Source organism: Chlamydotis macqueenii, chromosome 17 (genome assembly GCF_036417535.1).
Source record: "Chlamydotis macqueenii isolate bChlMac1 chromosome 17, bChlMac1.mat, whole genome shotgun sequence".
Classification (NCBI taxonomy): Eukaryota; Metazoa; Chordata; class Aves; order Otidiformes; family Otididae; genus Chlamydotis; species Chlamydotis macqueenii.
Genome location: NC_141572.1, coordinates 154856 through 178017, shown reverse-complemented (window position 1 = coordinate 178017; position 23162 = coordinate 154856). Strand labels below are relative to the sequence as shown.

Sequence of the window (23162 nt, the reverse complement as noted above, 5' to 3'; positions counted from 1 at the left end):
CTTATAGCGTAGGGGTGGGTTAGGAGTCATGCTGTCAGAAGCTACTCCACAAGTGAACACAGCGTGGGGCTAACAGCGTAGGGCTCTGGGGCACAAACCTAGAGGTCTGCTTTCCCAGAGCTCCTTTGGGGAATGTTAGCATAGTGAAAAGTGGTTTTACCTTGAAGGATGGCAACCGGATGGCCCCTCGTAACCCAATGCCCAAGCCGATCCCCTCATATCCCAGGCCTTCTCCTTTGTTCCAGTTCTCCAAAAGACAAGATGCGATTCGATCCTTTGGCTTTGGCTTTTCCTCCAGTTCTCCTCCAGCCTTCACTGGAGTGAGAGACGCCTGCAACAGAGAAAGCATACTTGAGACTGTAAGATTCCTGGAGAGCACACAAACTCTGGAAACAATTGAGACAGTTGAGGTTTGTGAAATATCACTGCCTTGCCCAGAAATCAGTTTCTCTGAAGGCAAGGGCATCTGAAGATGCACCATATAACCATGTACACTTGAAAGGGAAAAGGTGTTGGAGCTCTTCTTGATAGCAAGACCTTTCCATTTCTGTGAAGCCTTTTCCCCTTTGCATTTTAAAAAGTTATTTTCCTTGCACAGGGCACCAAAACTGCTGGAAACGAACCTGCTGGGACTCTCGGAGCAGTGGCTTGGCACAGGACACCAAGTGATGTTGCGTTTGGAGCCATCATGCTGGCAGGCAGCAGAACAGACACTCTTACCTTCTTCATGGAGTGTTTTAAAACATGATCTCAATTTCCTTTACATGCAGCTTAACATAGGCAAAAGTACTTCACAAGGGAGGACAAGGGAAATGAACAGACCCATTAGCCCCCATAACTCATTTCAGGTCTCCCCTGTCCCTGGTGAGAGGACCGCAGTGACCACCTTCAGAATGACTAGAATCCATCATGGATGCCAGAAGCAAAGGTTGTAAAAGGGAGAGATGAAAGGGGAAGAAAAGGTGCAGACATGAACCCAGGACTCAACAGCCCAAGGAACACATTCCTCCACCTAGGCAGGAGCTGCCAAGGGCCAAGGAGCAGCTACTCTACAATGGTCCTGAACTCTGAAGGGAAGCCATGGAGCTGGGATACACCACACCATCTTCATGCACCACCACCCTGAAGTCCCAAACGCTGCAGGAGCCCATCTGGTCTGGTCACAGCTACTTCAGAAATACTGATGTATGTCTTAGAAATAACTCAAGCATGCTGCAGGCAAGTCAGCCTAACGCTGTGTGATCTACCTTCATCTGCTAACCCACATAACTGAGAGCAACTTCAGACCTTCTAGCTGAGAAGACCTTTCTTCTTTTTACGATATAGCAAGTAAAAAATCACACATCCCCCTGTGTTTGTTTAGCAACAGCCCGAGTCCAGAAAAACTGTCAGAAGACTTCAGCCCTGAGATACAGGAAAATCAAAATATTTAGGTAAAACACCTAAGGGTCTACAGAACTTGTTAACTAGACACACAGCCTCATCGCTGCTCAGCCACAACAAGCCCCGCTTCACCAGAGCCGAGGTGTGAAGGAAGAACAGGAATTCAAACCTCTGCAGCCTTGGAGAGGCAGGTGAGCTGGGGAGAGCGGCGTGCACAGCGGCGTGCCACGCTCTTTTTGAGCGAAGGGCATGGGACGTAACGTTCACTCGCACCAGCCAGGTGTAACACCGTCTAAAAGTTGTTTTCTCTTATGGACATTAACAGAGCTAATTTGCCAAAGGTGGCTGTAATCACTGAAGAGGCAGCTTCAGCTCAGCTCTCCTGCTAATGAGGGACAAGACTAATGGGAATATCAAGGAGGGAATCCAGGCAGTGGCACTCCGTGGCCAGGGATGGCTGGTTATTCCTGGCACCCTGCTTAACGCATCTTACTCAGGCTTTCAGACCTAAACTCACGACCAGATTTGGGAACAGGGAAAAGCTTTCCCCTCGCTCAGGCAGACAAGGTCCATGGCATGCGCTGCCTCACCTAGCAACACGCTTCTCAGCGGCTTTCACCCCGAAAGTTTTCCATCCTGCCTGACCTAGGACACCAGCTTCATCCTTGAGCTTTTACCTATGGCACGGTACTTCTTGGCAATCAGTAGATTCCTTTGATGGAATATAGCAGCCAAAAAACAGAGAGAAAAGAGAGAAACTGAGGCACAGGACGTGATAAATTAAATTAAAAATTAAAACCATTAGGAGGGAGGAAAAGGGGATGGCAGAGCCTGTTCTTGAGGACCATTTCAGCTCAAACAGTGCCTGGAAGTCTCAGTCCATCCTAGAAAAATCAGTGTGACGGCAAAGTACATCAGGAACCGATCTCCAGTTGCCACCAGGAATCCCAGACGGCTCATCCTCACATGTGCATAAAGACATCAGCAATAGCAACGTACATTTTAAGCTGAATACTCATATTTTGTTTTCCTTTGGCAAAAGCAGGCAGCTTATGACTGAGGAGGAATCCTCTCCTGCATCAGCGTCAGGGGGTGCTCAGTCCTAGCAAAAAGAGGCTCTGAAATCTGTGTGATTTTTCTCCATGCGACAGCAACACACGCCCTGGCAAAGGCTTCTCCAGGCGGTGCCCTGAAGCAGCAATGCTCCTGCCATTTCTGTTCCTGACCAAGTGTTACTCCAAGCAACAATTTCCTATTTTCAATTAGGCCGCTCACATCCAACACAACCTGTGGCAAGGACTGTGGCAAGTTGCTGCGGTGGAGGCAGTTTCCCTTCCCAAAGTGGGTTGCAAATTCCAGGTGAGGGAGGAATATGCTAAATCCAACCACAGTTTGGGATACAAGAGAGCCCGACAGCCGCTGAACTGCCTCAACTTGCTTCTGCTTCTTCACTGCGGATGTCTGGTTTAAAACAACTTCTCAGGTACTCTAGTTGCTGCTTTTGCAACTATTTGCTGGATCTGTGTCCCTCACTGCCCTGGAAACTCAGGGGCCTCTTCCAAAATTGTCAGCACAGGCTCGCTGGCTGGGAGCAAAAGCTCCGAGCACCAGTCAGGAGGAGAGGGACCGGGTTTCTCAAGGCACGTCACAGCAGCCAGCTCTAAGCTACAGCAAATTACAGTCTCATAAATCAGCTGCTAAGCAGCAGCATCACCAACTGCTCTGCCAAGCCAAGGAGCTCTCCCAGGCACCAGAGTTAACACGCAACTGGCTTACGAATGCAGGCGGTGCTCTGAAAACTGGCATCTGAAACAGAAGATGTATCTGCAGGTTCTGCTGTTGGTCTTGGTTGGTTGGGTTTTTTGAGGCTTGCATGAACCTTTCTATGGTGTGAAGATTTTTTTTTGAAAGAGACAAATTCACCACATATTAGATCAGAGAGCTGTTTGCTGGCTGAGGTACGCTTTAAATTGGCTGAGAAAGGATCAGACGATTCACGCAAAGCTGTTTTCTCAACTAATCCCTGGAACTCCTCGTGTATTTGGCCAGTGTTCAGCTCTTGAGTTAATTGCTGCTGCATACACGCACTGGGGAGGCAGGAGGAGCGCAGAGAACTGGAAATACCCACAGACCCCATCACACAAAGCAGGGAACACAAAATAGCGGGGTCGACGGTTTCAACACTCCTGTTCCATCTGACTTGAGTTTTTTGGAGCTGAAGTTCAGCTTTCTCTTAGACACAATAAGCCCTTGCACATTTGCCTCCTGATCTCGGGGTCATTTCCTCTTGCAAACCCCTTCCTGGAGGCCGTCAGCAGTGCAACAGACCATTAAAAAAAAAAATCCCAGCTAAACTTTTCAAATTTCAGGCCCTGAAATTACTGAGTCGAAAAAGGGAAAGGAACTGGGGGGGAAGTGAGTAACCCTGGGCTTTTGGGGCGTCAGGCATTTTGGGGCATTCTTGAAGGCCTTCCCAAAAGGAGCACAGGGGAGCAGGCTCTCCCAAGTGCACATGCTCCGTCCGTAGGAGCAGCTAGCCTTGTCCTATGACTACTGCTCAATGGAATCCAGCTTTAGCGGGAGCGTGCAAGCCCTCCCTGGCAGGGAAAGTCTGCAAAGATCCGCCACAGTGCTGCTGTGACGCTCAGGAGGTCACCTAGTCCCTGGCCCCGTGCTGGGGCGGCATCGGCTGCAGTGACGCCTGTCAAAGGACACTACAGCCCTCCGAACCACAGCTGGAAGAACAGTTCGTTTGCAGATCCCTCCTGGATCACGCCCCAGCGTGGCCAGTGTATCCTGCCAAGAGGAGCGGAGTAGCCGCGCAGGCTGGCTCGGTCAACGCGCTGCCAAAGATGAACACGCTCTCCAAGAGCCCAGCAAGGCACAAGCTGCGCTTCGTCCCTTGCACAGGAAGGGCGGCCCCGAGGTTGCCCCAAAGCTGGAGGGGATGAGGAGGAAGAGGTCCACCCCAAAGCAGAGGGATGACACTGAGAACTAAACACTTCTTCCTCAGGCCCACGTTCAGGTCACCAGGACGGTGTGAGACGGAGCAGCAGCTCACTTCTAGGTGAGCAGTTATGGCTCCACACACATTCAGAGACCACTCTGCACAGGGTACCTCCAGCACTGACTAGGAAGGAGCAAAATCCCCAGTCCCGTGGGGAGGCGTGGAGGCAGGTGAGGGACAGAGACATGCATGCCTCCCATTTAATTTCAGCAGCCTCAAGCAACGTGGTTTCTCACAGCAAAGCTATTTTTTGCTTTATTTTTTGCTTCGGTTTTAGCTACCATAAAATTTTAGGGTGCTGCAGTTTTTTTTCAAGTCAGTTCCAGATCCCTGTTTACCCAAGCCCAATCCACAAGCACCAAGAACAGGATCCAGCAGAGTATGTGAAAGCCTACCTTTGCCAGACGCTCCTTCTTGTCCCACCAGTCATCAAATGCCCGAAATGCTACCACTTCAACCATCTTCCGGTTCAGGTCCCTTTTCATGATAGCCTTTAGTTCCTTCACTATGACCAGGAGGACTCCATCCACAGTGGCTTTGTGGGGATCTTCCTTCTTCGGCTCATAACCCGGTGGCGGAACCGAGGGGTCAAACTTGGGCAGTGGTGGCCACTGCTGTCCACGACCAAGAGCTGCTCCCATTGAGAAAGGGCGGTAGGGCGGAAGATTCACAAACTGCATCCGACCCGTCATGAAAGGTGGATACTGGTACGTGTTTTGTGCCTGCATCATGCGGCTCAGCATCTGAGTTTGCATCTGGAAGGACATTGGCATGCCACCCCAGTGGTTACCCAAGACACTTATCATATCCACTTGCATGACGGGGAACATGCCAGGATGGAACGGAGGAAGCGGAGGCAAAATATGAGGTGGAGGGACCCCAGGAGGGGCAGGGAGAGGAGGCGGGGGGACAGTGACTGCAGGATGAGTGGGTGGAGGCGGCGGAGGTAGTGGTGGAGGCATCGGGAAGCCTGGCTGTGGAGGCGGCGGCGGAGGAAGAGGAGGGAATCCGGGTGGCGGCATGGGGGGGATCGACGGGGCCATCACAGCTGTGTTGCTGACAGAGGAGTTCACCACGATGGTTTTGGCACATTCTGCACTGGTGATGGGCGCAGGGTTGGTCTCGTCGTCAGAGATTTCCATATCCTCCCCGGAAGAATGCTGACCCTGCAACAAAGGAGAGAAAAAAGGTGAGGAACACGTTCCTTTACGTTAAATACCACACCGCTGATTGTTTCAAACAAAAGCTAAGTTTAACACACATTTTAATTGGGAATGGAGAAAGCGAGCAATGCTCTAAGAGCCAGGGCCCACCGAGCAGCTGGTGCCTATTGAAGCTTTTCTCTTCCATGTCAGACCTTGGGAAGCAGAGAGGTAAAAGCTTTCTAAAAGAGCAACAGTACCAACAGAACAAAAACCTCCGCTTCTGTGGAATGGGAGGAATTGCTCCTGTGCTCAGCAAAACACACACAGCCCAGAAGCCTTTCATTGCAGGATACATTGGCTCTTATTTGCATCTAATACTGACAGGTACATTACACCACAAGCTTTTATTCCTTAGTTTTCACCACGCACAAAGAACTATCCTGGGTTTTAATTACAATCCCTGGCTCATTTGCTGTCAACTCTTGCCTCTAATTGTGGGAAGACAACAGTTCCACATGGTTGCTGCTACTAGAAGTTGTCTTGACTAGACCACAGCAATTCACATGGAAAAAAAGGAACACAAATCTGCTTGAATTCCCTTTAAACATCAGAGTCACAAATGCTGGGATTCAAAGACATAGCACGTGTCATGTTCTCGGGCAAAGGGAATACCATACCAGCCACAAGAAATACAGAATTATATAAAATGCTAAAATGACATCTCAGCTCCGCTGTCAAAAAGATTAAATCTGGATTAAAACAGAGGGTGAAGTCTCAAAGCTGCCTGGTTAGGTCTCGTACAACAGAACGGCCTCACCAGCTAGTTCCATCCTCAACAGCAAATTCTCACACCCGCACGCTATGTCCTGCAGGCACTTCAGGCCTGAAGGTGTCTCCAGCACAAAGAAACCACAGGTAGGACTGTCTCATCCCTCAGGTATTGTTAAAACAAATCCTGAGAAGAAATACAGTGACCAAATATTGCTGGAAGACATATCCAACAGAGTGATAGTTTATCTAGGAAACGCGAATGGGGTTGACCTTTTACTAACGGGGTGTCAGCAAAGACAGGACAGGGCCTCAACTACCTTCTCCAAAACTATTTCTCTCATTCTTCCTTTTTTTCCAGCTAAGATCGTCAAAACCCACCACTCCTGTGACAGCAAACATCCCTCAGCTATTTTGAGGAGTGAGAAGCAGAAGCGCTCGTCATGACCTTCTCTCCCAGGCTCTGCACAAGTATGACTGGACTGTCTCCTTCAAATGACCTACCAAGCACTTCCTTCCTCACAACAGCTTGGTACAAAACAGCCAAACAGCTTGCACGCTGCCACCAGTTGATCTCAATATAAGAGCAGCCCCACGGTCACCAGTGCAGAATGCAGAGCAGCGATGCTCCACCTCCACCACAGCTCTCCTGACTGGCCTGGATGCTGCAGCTCCAGCCCATCTGAGGCAGGAAGAGATCGTGATCAAGTGGTCTTTAAGTGCCTCTCTGTATCTCAGTCCTGGAAAGTTTTGGAACCCTCTGGCTGTTTTCAGCCAAATTTGACTGAAGATTCCAAAGATGTTTATTTCTTCCATGTTTTGTGCCAGCAGGTGCCTCTTCTGTCTGCTCTCCTACTAGCCTCCCCAGCCTGAAAGCAAAGAGCAACAGAGCTCCTCCCTTATCAGACACTGGAGAACCTGCACTGGGGAGAGCTGCTGGGAAGTAATTCTCATCCCAAAGTTGCTGTGATTTGATTTTTAACCTGTCGATTTTGCAAAGAGGTAAGGGAAGAAAAGCAAGAACCAGTTGAGTTGACGACTCTGCTGTGAACTGTAGCTGTACGAAGCTGAGCAACCACAACTATCCAAACCAAACCAAACGCTTCCCGCTTCACCAGAGGTCATCCCTGCTACAGCAGCTACCACCAGAGAGCAGGCTGAGCACAACGATTCCAACAGCAGCTGTGCAAACCTTCCTCTCCTAGCACCTCCCCTCGCCCCAGCTTCCCCGCGTTCCTCTGCTGCAGCGTGAACCCATCGGCTCACGTGCCACATGGGTCACTCCCAAAAAGCCACTCGCAGGTCTAGTGGTCTGAAGACGCCCAGCCCCTCAGCTCAACAAGGAGAGACCATTTACCCCTGCAGAGGGGCTGAAAGCGTGAGCCTGGCAAACCCAGCGGCGAGTGCTATCGACCCCCTGCTAACGGGAACGGAGAGGGGACTCTCCCACAGCTGCCAAGTTGCTTTCGTGCATCTGGACGTGCAGGGAGGTACTCTGAGGGCTGTTTTGTAAACCCTAAAATGAACAGTTCAAAAAGGAGAAAGAGAAATAATAACCCCTCTTACTTGAGTCTTTCCAGAGGAGAATTATACCATCTCCTTGAGCTGTCCACATCTGGCTCACATTTCTAAGCGGGTGTCACGCCCTGCATTCTCTCCCCAGCTGCTCTATTGCAGCCACGTCCCACGCCGGGGATGCCGGGGAAGGGAAAGACACTCTGCAGTTTCAACTACTGCAGCTCCAGTGAAAGGGGCAAGGGAAGAACAAAGACCATGACTGTGGCAGGTGTAAACACGTTTCCTGCGAAACAGACCCTGTTTTTCAGTAAGTAAACACAAAAGGCACTGCTACAAGCGCTGGCAAAAGCTGGAAGATGCTAAAGGCCAGTGCTGGATAGGAAGCCAGGAGTGTCCAGCCTACCAAAGACTGACAAAATCAGCTTCATATCCACATTCATCTCATCTGATGGGTATGGAGGAAAGTCACCCCATGAAGCCCCAGTGGAGCACCAGCACCAGGCAGTGCCATGGGGAGCTCTTGTGTCCCCAAGCCACAAATTCTCTCTGATCTCCAGTCCCTCCTGCAGGATCCTGCATCTCCCAGTGCCACCCAACACCAGTCTGAGTCCACCGCTCGAGATCGGTCTCTGCTGAGCACACACCACCAGTCCCAGAGTGCCTGCCCGAGCCAACGCATCCTCCCCTCCTGGAGCACCACTGGCCCAGGCAGCCCACCTCAACCCGTCCTGCTGCACGAGACCTGCGCCAGCCCTTTACTCAGACTCAGCACCAAAGAATCCTGTCTGATAAGTGAGGCTGGTTTTCGCTCTTGAATGAAATAGAAGATTAAAAAAAAAGCCAATCCTGAAATTGCAGAGTCTGGCAGGACTAGCCAGACTCCACGTTGTAGCGCACAGTAGCTTTCTTCATTCATACATGCATTTATTTTTACTGAAGCTGAAATGAGAATTGCTAAAGCAATAATTGGCATTTTTGGAAGACTGAAAGAATTTTTTTTTTTTCAAATTCTTCTGGTGCTCACATGGGTCTGCAGGAAGCAACTACAGATTCCCTGCTTCCTACAATGTCGGGCTGACAACTCACCTGCACCTGCACAGTGAATAGAGTCTGTGCTTCAGTTTTAACCCAAGCAAGAGGGAAAGGGAAAGAGAAAAAGATTAAGTGGCAGGGAGAAACAGATCAAAAAGGCAGGGGAAAAAAAAAAGAATAAAAGATTACACAAGGTTAGGAAAGAGGTCAAACCAAAAGAAGATCATCCACAAGGAAGTCTTTAAAGAAAGTTAAGGGGAATATTTAAAGTGAATGAGCAGTTACAGGAAAGTTATTATCCAAGGAGGGAAAACACGCATCAACTAAGTGAAAGAGATCAAGCTACAGAAGGAAAAACCAAGGGGAGACATAGAACAATCTGTTACATTAATTTCTTTTCATTCCCCTGCCTGAACCTGAATTTACTGTGGTTTCTACCAAATACCACTCAGGGTAGACCTGAAAAGTAGCTAAACCGTCCTTCCAAACAAACCATCTTCTTGCTGGCCTCCCTCTTTGCTCTCATAAGGGGAAAAAAAGTGAGCTGCTATGTGGCATATGTACTGCTTCGAGGATGTCACGGCCATCACTGTCAAAATACCACGTCAATCAGTCCCGAAGCTCACCTGCACATTTCTGAGGGCATCTGGTACAACCTCCCTTGAGCCCACTGAGAGAAAAGCCATTTCCAGCTAAACTAATTTGTGCTGCCATCTTTACTCTGCATTAATTAAATTAAAGGTTAGCATAACAGGTATTTAATTAAACGCATGATACATTTTTCCAAAGGTGTTTTAATGATGCAAATTTTTTGGGAAAGATTCATGTCAGGGTAGCTAGTGACAAACGGCCTGCTCCACTGTTCACCCAAAACACTAACTGCCACCTTTCACACTGCTACCGCACGTTTCAGCACAGGCAGAGCCTCTTGAGCTAAGCGAAGGGAACATCCTGAGATGTTACTCCTGGATCAGCCTGAACAGTGAGAGGGTGGAGAGCTGCTGAATGCGGGGTATCGGTCTGAAAGCAATACCCAGCATTTAGCCAGCGAATGTTCATACCTGCAGAAAAAAGCAACTACATCCTAATACTTGCATGCAGAACTGGCAGTTTCCAGATGTGAAGAGGCCGTCCTCTCCCCGACCCAGGGGAGCACTGACACTGCGGCAGCAGTCGGGAGCTTCCTCGTACGTGCTGTTCAGTACCTTTCCTAGGGGCAGAGGAACTTCACATGCTTTCATTTCCTTTTAAAAAGGCCATCTGATAAAGAATTTACTCAGAATTTCAGAATGCATTTTGAATACTGTCAACTTACAGCTAATTTCACTTAAATGTTCTGCTGGGTGTCAAGTTACTTATATTTGAGATAAGGAACTTGTATCACTGAACGGAGCAACTACTCTGACATAGCCTGGCTGAGCTCTGGTGCATCAAAATAATGAAATGCAGAATCAATGGCATTCAGCACAATGCAAGGTCATTAGCTTTAATGAAGTGAAGCATCCCATGCTTGCAAGAAGTGGCAAACCTTTAAACCTGCTGCAACTTGTACTCACAGAAAACAAACAGAACAAAAAAATTCACTCTAAGCCATAAAAACTCAAAACCTCTGTATTTAAATGCTGAAAATCTTTGCCATTTAAAATGCTAAGAAGCACTTCTTCAATAAAGCTAGAATTCAAATCAGAAGTGGCTCTTGGAAAAAAAAGTTTTCATAACCTGGTCAGTCAGTCACCACTTGTTTTTTGATTAAGTCCATCCAAGAGTCTAAAAGATTCACAAGTGAGCAAGTCTCACCCTTCATCCTTACAAAGAAGTAGGGAAACAAAAACCTCCAGAGGTGAGGGAGAGAGGACGATTGACTGAACGAGGTTACACAGCAAGTCACCGACACTCGAGAACAGACTCCATGTCCCTCCAACTCCCTGTTCCCCTGCTCCGGCTGCACCCCTGCGTCAGCTCGCGCCATGCCCCTCGGTGCCCGAGCTCTGCGTTTGACACGGGACACAGCCCTAGTGCAACACACTGCAATCCCAGGAGGAAAACAGCCCGTGTTCTTGAAAACACAACCCTCTCTTCCCAGACTCCTTCAGCAGAACACATTACAGAGAACGAGATGTTTCAAACCTACCACACTTCTTACATCATCCAGAACAAAAAGGAAGCAAACCAGCCACCTGCAACTTTTCCTCAAAGACACAATTTCAATTAAAAACTCCTTTAAAAAAATACAAGCCCATTCAAGTTTGGCCCAGAGAATCCCACCATCCACTTTGCTAACAGAGTGAAATACCTCTCGCTGTCCAAAACCTACACAGCGGAACGCCATGAGGCCTTCAGAGACTATTGCTTTGTTCATTTTTAATCTGCTTTTAGCTAGAGAAGAGCTTGCAAGTTCCCCACGTTCTTGGCAGTGCACGTAAAGAGGAGCTGTGCCTCCGAACTGCCCTCCTTGCTTACTGGGAGTGCAACGCTCGGGCACGATGACAGGGCAGAGGGGCCGTGCCAAGCATTCACACCTCACGGTGTCAGGCGTGAACGAGGCAGGCTCGGTACCATATTTACAATACAAACCAGCATTTTGACTTTGCTAGCTATAATTACAGCTCTCCCTCTGAAAGAACACACACAAGGGTGGTACTTTGCTGGTGTTGCACAAGTGGAGCACAGGAGGGCAGAGCTACCCAAGGTGGTTTGCCAGCAGTTTAGCTACAGCAGCAAAAAACACGGAGCAAACCGCTGCCTGCATCTTCTCGGGTGAGCTCTCGAGCCTGCTCAGGTACCCGTGCCACCATCGGCCTCCGTGGCGGCTCACACCTGCCAGCACTGCCACTGCAGCCCAGACCTACGCCGAGGTTTGTTTACTGCCTCCTCCGGACGCCCCGGCTTGGTTAGTGACGTCTTTCCATCTCCTTCGGGCAGTAAGAGAGCGCTCGTCCTCCCGCTGCTGTCAGAGCGCGCGACTGCAATCACGGCAGCTTTTAAGTGGGACAAAGGTAGCTTTCAGGTGTTCTTGCACTACAATAACGTGCCCAGCTCAGGAACAGGCAAATGGAAAGATTAACACATTATAGATTAGTGACTGTAGATATATTCAGCAACATGTATTTCCATCCCAAGAACAGAAGATTGCAGGATTTTTATATAGCTATGTGTTCATACAGCACTTCGCAAATCTAACTCCCAGGCAAAGGCCGCAAATGAGGCAGAGCCCAACACAGTCAGATCAGGGCTACGGACTCATCGCCACGTCCTACAAAAAACGGGCACCAAAAAGGCTGCAACAGACCAGGGATTTCTTGCAGGAGGAGAGAAGTTACTCGGTTTCTTTATTCTTGATTGCAAAAGTCTCTCTCACTGCTTGAGAAGGAGAATTCAAGCTCTATGAGACGACAATATCCTACCTGACACATACAATGGCTTGGCTCAGCTTGTGTTTCGGTCTGGTACTTATTTGCAGTGCTTTTTGGCACAGACCATCCTCCCCACACCTACAGGGCTGCACAACGGGTCAGACAAGTGACAAGAATATTCAGGTGCTCCTTGTAAACAAACAGGACTGTAAACTCCAGCATAACTTTCACCACTTTCTTTTTTTGCTTCTAACGTCAAGACGGAATTTTAAGTCGATACCGCAAAACCACAGAAGGACAGAGGGAGAATTCCCCAGAAGTCCACGTTGGTCCCAGAGCAGGGGGACAGGGGTGAGGAAAAGCCACCGCGGTGCTTGTTTGTGTCTCGCAATGTGCTGCCGCAGGTGTCGTCCCTAATTAGATGTCCTGCACACGGGGAGATGCCACAAGGTGGATTTGGAAGCACGCGAGGAAGGAGCTCACCTGGGCTTTCTGTGCACGGCAGGAACGGCTCTTGGGAGGGGGAGGCACATGGAGCTAGTGCTTACAAAGGGAAAAGGTCTCCTCGTTGCAGTGTTTTCTGCCACGAGGAACATAAGCAAATCGACTTGTGTTTAAGGACAGCGGGAGAGCTGGAAGATTGTCTAATGGTCCACACCATCATTAGAAAATCTAGTGAATTAAGATGATAAAATGAGCTAAAATGATCCCTGTACAATGGGCAGAAGCGCCAAAGACAGTATCCCAGACTCAGGCAAATCTGCTCCTCCAGTTTCCTGCAGGCCCTCATGCATCGAGCATCTGAGACGGGTCTCGACACTTTGAGGCACCACTTCAGACTCCAGAGGGAGTTTCCCAAGAGAAGACTCAACCAGCACTGAGTACTTTCAAAAATCCATTCTCTTGGCAAGAGAGCACCACACTTCAGTTTTTAACACAACTTTCAAGAGCCCGCTGCAAGAGCTTTCTAGGATAGCAAGCCTCAGAGCCATAAATTAACCCAGGGAGAAAACAATGGCCAGATTTGCCTCAGCAGAAAGCCTGAAGAGATGAATTGGCAAAGAGGGCAATAACTCGCTGAGGGGCTTGCTCTGTTTGTTAGCAAGTGCACTACCTTCCACAAAAGGGGTGGTTTAATCCAGGTCTTTCTCCCTTCCAAAAGGGAATGGAGGCTCTGACGTGCAAGCTTCACGGCACATGATGTGCTTATACCGTTCCTGTGGGCAAGATCACCAGAGAAGGGATATTTTGAGAAGCCAGACATTGCCCCTGGGCTTCCAGCACGCACAAGAGGCTCACTGGTGTCTGCAGGGACAGCTCTAGGAAGAGTGCAGGCTAACGTAATATCCTTTGGGTCCACATTCACCAACGCTGAGACTGGAAACTTCCAGAGCCCCGGACTACACAGACTTCAGCCAAGACAAACATGAACGCACAACTGGGCAGATGACAAAATACAGTGAGTAGGAGACAGAGAGTCACCGGGCCCCAGCCCGAGATCAGGGCTGCCTGGGCAGCCCGTGCATGCCCCGATGCGAAGCTTGCCTGGACAGTCGCCCCTTCTGCATTATGTGAGCAAATCGGAACTGGCAGGGCGAATGTGTGCCAATTCAGGGGCTGCGTCATGCGGCCATAGTGTTTTTCATCACATATGAAACACCCTAAAATTGGATTTACCATCTCATGGAACCATGGCCTTTTCCCTCAAGTCTTAAGTAGATCTTATTAAGGGGAAAAAAAAGGTTTCTTTATGGGGGGGAGGAGGAGGTAGGGAAATGGAAGGAGGAAAAGAGAGAGGGGTGTTAACATTGGGGAGCCATGTCACAAGGCTGGCTCTTTCCATAGCAATGGTTGTTCTGGTTTCCCTATTTTAGATGGGGGAAGGGACAGCTGAAGAGCTATTTGCAATCTAACTTCAAAGGCTTTAGTCGGCTGGGAAGCTAAGTCATGCATAAAAGGATGGTAGAGTGGCAAGAAAATACCCCCTACAGGTAAATTAGTCAGGGAATGTTCTCTGCTTCTCCCAAAGACTTTCATACAGCCAGACTGGCTTTACCCAGGTAAAGCCCTTTTCAGACACGAGGTTCAGTGATGCAGAGTCCTGGGAACAAACCAGCCGAATCCAACAGAGGAACTGAACAGTCTCTCTGAAAAAGAGAGAGGCGGCAGAAAGCACGCAATGGGCTTCTCCCTCATTTTCTGCCACCTCAGCTAGTATCAGTACATTTTACTGTAAGGTTTGTCCACACACAAAAGATGCAGAGTTTGAGGCAGCATCTCCCTCTCTGAAGATGCAAGGAAAAGCAAGGAATTTAGGAGAAACCACATGGTATACGGAGAACTCATTTCCCAAATGATTCTGAAATGCTCTGTTTTGTTCTTCGCAGCGGTGTGCAGAAACGCAGCCACATCTCTAGAGAGCAGGAGGTACTTTACAATCCAAGATAAAGAAGGGAATTGGCAACATCAGATCAGAGTTCATCTATAAGTTAAAAAAAAAGGTGCAATAACCAAGTGTGCAGAGTACACAGATACCTTACAGTCCAGTGCCAGGCAGGAGCTCACATGCCATCCCCTAAGCCTACCCTTAAACCTGAGGTCAAACGGAGCCACGAATTCAGATCTCCCTACCAAGAGAGCGATAAGAAAGCAGATAAGCTTGGAAAACAGTCTAGCTCCCCAGCTGATACCAGCCTATTGAAGAACAGGTTGTACACACAGTGTATTTAAACAAGTTCTAATCAGCAGAACTAGGCCAATATATTCTTCCCCTTTTACGTACTACTACTATGCCCTCAAGTATGTGCAATCACATGGCTGTTACTGTTAGAGCAGCATTTTCAGCGCTCTGTTCAGCGCTCTCTGCATTACCAGCGCTAGCAGCAACAGCAGTTTCATCTGCAAGACCTGGACATCCGCAACGCAACCTGTGCAGCGTTGAGTCTCCTCAGAAGGGAGAGCAGAAACAAAGGAATCGAGGCCTTGAAGGACAATGGGTGAAAGAAAAAAAAGAAGAGATTTTGTTAGATCATTCATCAGTATCATCTTTTAACGCTCTTCTGCTCGCTGCCGCCTGCTCTCAGACCCAGCTGCATTAGTATATCCTGAGGCAGCAGATCAGACACTTGCCTGCCTTCTCAAGAGGCACCCCAAGTGATGAGCCTGGCTTCTCCCTCCCCTCTCCAAGAGCTAGAGCTGTTCTTGCCCTGAATTTCTAAGGTGCAGTCCTGATCTGTTCATGCAGCCTGGAGCATGTAGCCCACAGCTGATGGAAGTAGCCCAGAACAGCCCTTTCCAAACAAGCACAGCTTTTATTCTCCAAAAAGAGTGGAACAAGCAAGGAGAAAGAGTTGAAGTCCAGATTTTTACGTGGACCTTTCCCTTTCCTGAAATTTCATGAGCCCTCCACTGCTGGTCTGGGAGATCACACAGGCTTAGCACTCCTCTCCTCCCAGCAGCTGTCTTCTTTGCCAGTACCAACTATTTCAGAAGAAATGAAGTATGAAAGAGGGAACATACTGTTAATAAGGTCTTTAGGACCTTGTTATCATCTTGACTGCAGTCACAGTGGCAACACACTATGGTTTAAAATAAGAAAACTTGTGGCCTTCTGCTCTGGAGGCAGACACTGCCATCATCCCAAGACAAGGCAAACAGGATATCTGCTGCGTTTCTGAAATTCCCAACAAAACTGCAGCAGACAAGACCGTTCAGCCAGTCCACCTGATCTCAACAAAAAGCATTTAAAACCACTTTGGACACAGCCCCAGCTGCAGACGGTGTAAGTGCTCCAGGTCTGCTGGGACGTCGCAGCAGAGAATGACCCCGCGAAACAAGAGACTCCCGAGACAAAAACTTCTCTCGAACTTGGTGTGGCCAGACTGCGAGCCCTTTGCACAAATGATGACTGGCACCCTAATGAGCTTAGCAGGCTCCGCTCATTTTCTGAGCATTACAACATGAGCTAACAAGTCCCTCCCAGCAAAGTGCCATCGATGCATTAGAACTCAGCTAGACTTCACTCCAAGGAGCCTATTTCGAGTGGCTAAAGAGGCTGAGCAGAGATGTTCTTCCTCAAAAGTAAGGGTGAGGCCAGCAAGAAACAGTTCCCCTTTGGTAACATTTCTCTTCTCTTACAGATCTTCTCTCTGGAGGCATCTTGAATTTTTCACTGCTTTATTTCCTGCCTGGATTTTCCTTCTCCTGTACTCAATTTAACTAAGTGCAGTCAGAGAGGAGGGAATCAAGCAGATCAGCTGATGAACGTAACATATTCACCAAAACATTAAGAATCAACCTCATTCTAAGAGAAAGCCTAAAGCAATATCCAGCCAGAAATACCTTCAAGTTGTCCCTTTCCAAAACCTGCTCAGTGAGGGAAAGGCAACTTTTTCCCCATACCACTCCTCTTGGGTGATGGAAACACAACCCTTGTGGCTGCCAACTGCTGACGGATCCCTTAACAAAAATAATCTCTCTGCAGGACATGACGTTTCTCACGGCCTTCTAGAAGATACCAAACTTTTGCTATTAAACTGTCCCCGCTATATGCAAAACAAATTGTGTAACCGCAACGGTTCTAAATTACCAGAGTGGAAATACCCCCCAGCTGGGCTGCATTCCCACCGCCATTTGTGCAGGCATAAAATATTCAAAAAAGAGACAAGAGGTAAAGTATGCCGATTTCCCCACCTGTGCTCTAATTAGCAAGCGGAGGTTTAAAACAAACACATGGAAACGCTTTTCACCTAGAGCAAAACTCGGCTGTGCACCGCATCGCCACAGGATACTGTGAAGGCTCAGAAGTGTGGCTGGGTTTAGAAATGGATTAGACGTTCATGGAAGACGGGTCCACCAGCAGCTACTGAACAAGATCCCATCCCGATGTGCTGGTCGTGAGCAGCTGAGGGACCCCAAGGGAGCAGCACTGCACGCAGCCCTGCTGCCGACGCGGCTTTGCACGGCACGAACTGCTCCGATCTCCCACTGCAGGTCCTTCCGCAACCCAGAGGAAATAACCCCAACAACACCGACAGCCAAAGAAAGGTAAAGATGTGCCTTTTCCTTGCTTATTCATGAGTTAGTCCAAAGTCTCTTTCTGTTCTCTCTTGCAACAAAGCCATAATCAAGCGCCACCACAGATGACTGCTCAAGAGGAAGGGCTGTGTGCACACGGGCAGAGCTGCTCAGCAGCAGTCAGTGCCCTGCGACCCGTGCTCTGCTCCTCAGACCAACCACCCCAGCCCTCGGGCTCTTTCAGGATTCCCCATGTTGGTGACGTTTATTTTTCTCACTTCCTTAACACTTTCTTTAAAGAGCTTTGCTAAAATTATGAAGATGAGTGCAAAGCCCTGCAGAAGTACACAGCAGTACAGCATCTCTACAGCACAAACTTGAGCAGATGTATCTAAACCACTCTCAATCACACAGTTCTTATTTATATTTTTCACAGCTCTGTGCCCATGTACCCCATGCGTTGCTCACCGATTCAGGTGAGCAGTGGAAGGCATAGGTTGGGTTTTTTTTTGAAGCACCAGAGCACCACATACTATAATCAATCCACCTCACTCACTGGATGTGGAAGGAAGGTTGTGCCTCCCTAGAACAGAGTTGCACTGTGCAACGCTCTCGGTACCAGAGCTCAGTTAAAACAGTAAAAATGCTGCAACAACAGGGTCATAACAAGGGTCCACCACTCGTTCTCACCACACAGTTTGTACATTTAGCCCCAAATTCACTTACTACAGAACCCAGTCCTAACACAATCTCCACCCCAGTTTAGAAGTCTAGAGATTACTATGAGCTGCCTTCTGATTTGTTTTGTTGGGGTTTTTTTTGGTGGTGTTTTCTTTTTTTAAAGGCATGGTACTATCTAAAGCTCATGTTTTCTCCATCTTGAACAATTAAAGCAAATCCACACAAACCCTTTCAGAGCAAAGACAGAGGCCATGTGGAAGCTGCACCTACTGCAGAGCCGATGACCCCCAAAAAACCAGTGCAAACCCACCTGCACGGTTCCTCATGCCTCCCTTGTCTGCTTTCCCCCTCTCCATAACCCCCTGGAGATACAGAGCCAGCTGAGCTGGGCTGCAAAAGATGCATGGGATCCCCTCAAAGGACCGCACGCCCACAGCAGCCGTGCCAAAAGCACCTCCCCAACCGCAGCCTTGCGCCACAGCCCTTCTGTAGCACGTGCATCCCAGCAACGAGACAAGGCAGAGTAACGCGACAAGATTTCCTCAAGCTGAAGCCTGAGCATCCAGCCCAGCAGGGATCACAGCTTACTCCTGGTGTCCCACAGCCAGGCTGGGCGCTCCCTGCACAGTGCCAGCTCCCAAGAAATTTAAAAGCAATCCTAGCATCAGGTCTCCATCCTCCATCAGGGTTCTGCTGGGGCCCACACCACCTTCCTGCCTGCTTCTCATTGACCTGGAACACGCCTCAGGTTTGCAAAGCCATCTGCTGTTACCACTTTTCTGATGCAATTTGGGAGACAAATCCCACCTGTCATTGTATTAACAAGCAAATAAATTGTTTGAGATTCCCTTGTCAAAATGCATCCTTTTGCACGCATCTCCATGGCGTAAAACCAACCAGTACACTGCCCTTTATGTTTTACCGTAATCTGGATAATTTTATGCAATACTAAGGATTTTCATATTTTCCAAGTCTTTTTTTTTCTTGGACATTAGCAAAATGCTTGTAGCACCATGATAACAGTTGCTCACATTTATCTGCATCCTTCAAAAATAATATTTCTGCTATCCGCACTGCAAACTCTCCGTTTCTCACATCTGCTGACCAAAACACCATGTTTGGTAACCGCTTAGCAACAGGGACTGGATTGGAAAACTGTCCCCAGAGCCGTGTGCCAACATTCAACCAGCTCCTGCTTCCACCAACACTGCCGTCGCCTAAAATTGATGTATTTTGTTTTGCCTGGGACACGCAAGACACCAGAAATAACAAGCTCCTTTGGGAGAAGGGAAACCTGGAAGGAAGCCACCCACTTCAGCAACCTCTCCCCAGGCTCCAGAGGGAATTTCTCCCCTACGTGCGCAACGCATGTCAATCCTGCACAGCAGGAGGAGGAGACACCACTTAGACATAAGCACAAAACTACACTGCTCACTGTGACACACAGCTCTTTTTGGAAAAATCTGGATATAAGAAAGCAACTCTCACTCCACATCATCCACAAAAGCAGTGGACAGCTGATTCCTTGATCTGGCCAGCAAAGGGCTGTTTCACTCCCTGGAAAAACAAAACCCAGTCCTTCCTTCATGTCACCCAACCTGCATCATCCTCAGCCCTCTTCTTCCTAAGGCTCCACACCATTGCAGTCACTGATACAGGGGATTTGGGCAGCGGTGAGCCTGAGGACATCCCACCTCGAATGCTTGAAGGTGCACGTGTCGTGGTTTAACCTGGCAAGCAGCTAAACACCAGACAGCCGCTCGCTCACTCCCCCTCAGTGGGATGGGGGAGGGAACTGGAAAGAAAGGTAAAACTCATGGGTTGAGATAAAGACAGCTTAATAGGACAGAAAAAGAAGGAAGAATAATAATAACAACAACAAAACAATTGATGCACCATGCAACTGCTGACCGATGCCCAATCAGTCCCCGAGTAGCACTGGCTGTCCCCCAGGCAACTCCCCCCAGTTTGTATGTCCAGCAGGACATGATATGGTATGGAATATCCCTTTGACCAGTTTGGGTCACCTGTCCTGGCTGTGTCCCCTCCCAGCTGCTTGTGCCCCTCCAAGCCTCCTCGCTGGCAGGGCAGTACAGGAAGCTGAGAAGTCCTTGACTTGGTGTAAGCACTGCTCAGCAACAATTAAAACACCAGTGTGTTATCAACACTATTCTTATCCTAAACCCAAAACACAGCACAACACCAGCTACTAGGAAGAAAATTATCCCTATCTCAGCCAAAACCAGGACAGCAGGCAAGGAGAAAAGATGGGAAGGACTGGACCCTCGTAAGATCGTCTCTGCTTCTTTTCTTCCTCCCCTCCTCACCATCCTCAGAGCATTTTTCCTAATGATCTCCCTGACTGCCCGATACGGAGAGAGAGACAGAGATTGGGCAAAACACAGGCAAGCTGGTCAAAGGTGTGCGATAAATTGCCCTTAGTACACAGTTACCAACTCCGCACAAATACATACTCCACAAGACACATATTTGGAGCAGCCAGCAAATCCAAATACCGCCAAAAAGTGCCCAAGTCCAAACACCCCAGTCCTGAGTGAGAACTGGAAGCTCTGCTACAGCTGCCTGACCCTTTTGCAACCAAACCTCCAAACCCTAAGAACTGCTGCCAGCTTCAAGTTCACGCAGCAGTTTCGCTTCCTCCCCGCGCCCCGCCTGCGCAGTGCTCACAGTGCCCTCTACGCAAAGAGCGATTGCCGAAGCCCAAGCCGCGAACAACTTCCTTTACTCAAACTGCTCCTGAAGCAACACTTCTGCAACACCCGGAGGAGAGAACCTATTCCAACCCAGGCACAAATTAGAAACCCCAATCTGCCGTCTCGTTATTTTATACACATCTCGAACTCATCTGGCCTGCCTGCACCGCCGGAAACTTGTGAAAGCAGCCACTGGCTTTATTTTAGCACTAAGCAAATTAGAAAACATTTTAGAAGACTTTTTTTTTCCATTTTATTTCTTATCTTTTTTTTTTTTAATATTTTGTTTTTAGGAGCCGAAAAACTTGAGCAATCTTTTTTTTCATGATGATTGGGCATTTCCAAAAGCAACCACCGCACTTTCATAACAAATCCTGAGGCAGCAATAACACGTCTGGGTCAAAGGAGATCTCGTGGGCAGGTATGTGACACGCAGAGTTAACGAACTCACGGGTTTCATTTTGAATTTTGCTTCGTCTTCACTAGGCACAAACAAGTACCCCAAACTGAAAATTAAAACTAATAGAAGGGAGGTGGCAAAGCCAGGGGACTCAAAATCGATGCAAACGGAAAAAACGTTCTACTGATGAACTGTATCTATTTAGAGGACTCCAGAAAAGGCAACAGCCAGCAGAAATTTGAATAAGCGCTTGTCTGTTCACTGCTCTGTGTCAGACACAGACACATACAGAACACAGCGGCTGCTCCATCTTCTTCAAAATCAGACCCAGAAATTAGTGCTGTTCCGGCGGCTGCCAGCACAATATGTTAACAGCAATTATTGTCTCAATATTTCTACTGATTACCTAACACGCTAGCATGTTTTCTGAGTGTCACTGCATGTTGCAACCCACACTGCCATCCAGTAACTTGTCTGCATTCCCTTGGTCACTTCTCACAACAATCAGATTGGAAACGCACCTAGAATGGGAATGGGTTGGAGAAACCGCAAGGAAGATGTGTCACTTCAACGTGAGGCTTCCCAGCCCGCGTTTACAACATCTGAACATTCAATATTGCCACTGCTGAAACCTGAGTGTTGAAAAGAATGGGAAGAACTCTGTACGCAGTGAAAGGAAGGTGCCAAGGGCTCGCTAACTGTAAATGGTCTGCAGAGCTCAAGCTTGCAAATATTATTCCGCCATAAGCTATAGGCTACGGTTCAACATTGTAGTTTGGATCTCAGTCTCCAGCGCAGCAGAGCATCTGCAGGTTACAGACACACTCAATGAGCAGTGCTCTCCCTATTAACAAGCAATTCAACTATACATACCCAGTCCACCAGGAACTGAAGATCTACAGAAAGTCACTGGTGGCAAAACAGAGACTGAACTGAGCGAGTGGCAGGAGCATAAACAGCGACAGCGATTTATAAAAAGAGATGGCGATGTCATTTCTATCAGGTATGCAAAATGAAAAAGCCTCAAAGTCTTGGCCTGGCATGAGAGAGTGAAAGAACCACTCAGCCTCCCAACCACAGCCTGCTTTCTAATTTTCAGCTACACTCCAGAGCATTTCACCATTTTTAGCTCTTTTACCAATAAGAGACGTGTTCTCTCGTTCTACTGAAGTTTTTAGCTATCCAAAAAAACCCAAACCATGAACAGTCAAGTATTTCTCCATTTAGTTTTTCCCCCTCTCGTGAGCATACAGGTATGAGGGGGTGCATTTCCAGGAACACCAGGTGAATCCTACACAATTCTGCTCTGAAAAAGTATAAAACCTCACACTGGGCTTGTTACCTCTCGCTGCTTCCTCTATTGAACACATCTGGCTGGTCAAGCCCTCTGCTCTGCTAACCGCCAGCCTTGCAAGCACTCCAAGAATCAAACTGGAGCCAAATACAAAAAGTCAAAAGTGAAACAAAACTCAGCAAATACGAACAGACTTCTCTACTTTGTATTAACTCTTGTAGGAGCAGCAGGTTGTCACGTGGTAAATTAATCAGATGTACAAGGAAACAGTCCCTGCCTGTGGTCTTCCAGTATCAGCTCTGAAAAAGAAGATAACGGTACCTGCACGTGCACTGCTTCGGGAGCCAGGGCATCCTTGCCCGGATCCCCAGCCCCCAACACCCCTGGGAGGATGCAGGGCTGCAGTCCTGCCCCAGCACGCTCCCTCCTCCGGGCACACAGACCAAACAGATCTCCAAGGTCTCAAAAGTGTCCGGTGTAGCATTACACATAAATCACCTTCTGAGGGATTTGTGTGCTGCTTTTCTTTTCTGAACAAGCTCAAGCTCTGCAAGATCCCCTCAAGTCCCTGTGGCTTCTCGCTGCCGCTGTGCCTGGGTCAGGAAGGGCAGGACTGAATCCACAGTTTAAGCAGCTTGCTCTCATTTTAATTTCACAGGTTTAGCACGGCTAGTGTAATTCACATGTAATACCACAGCAGTCATCCAAAGCTTTGCTGCCTGGGCATTGGCTGGCTGCATTTCTGGAAATTCGTGGTCATAACATATACCTATTTTTCGAGTTTCCATTAGGAACCGGTTCTGTCAGGCATGATCGCATTTGCAAGAGCTCAGGAGGCAGGAAAATTTGAA

The 23162-nt window shown here is 48.4% G+C and overlaps 1 protein-coding gene across 5 annotated transcripts in view; it reads right to left on the bottom strand.

Moving 5' to 3' along the window:
• Nucleotides 1-23162, bottom strand: part of SETD1B (SET domain containing 1B, histone lysine methyltransferase) — a 52391-nt gene that overhangs the window by 15472 nt on the left and 13757 nt on the right. For all 5 annotated transcript variants that reach the window (XR_015260375.1, XR_015260376.1, XR_015260377.1 and 2 more), the window contains exons 7-8: nucleotides 4786-5556; nucleotides 161-331 (exon numbers count right to left, since the gene is read on the bottom strand). Coding sequence is in view for 1 of the 5 variants with exons in the window: in XM_086761102.1 (XP_086617228.1) it covers nucleotides 161-331; nucleotides 4786-5556 (942 nt within the window). In the remaining 4 variants the exon portion in view is untranslated. The remainder of the gene's footprint in view (nucleotides 1-160; nucleotides 332-4785; nucleotides 5557-23162) is intronic.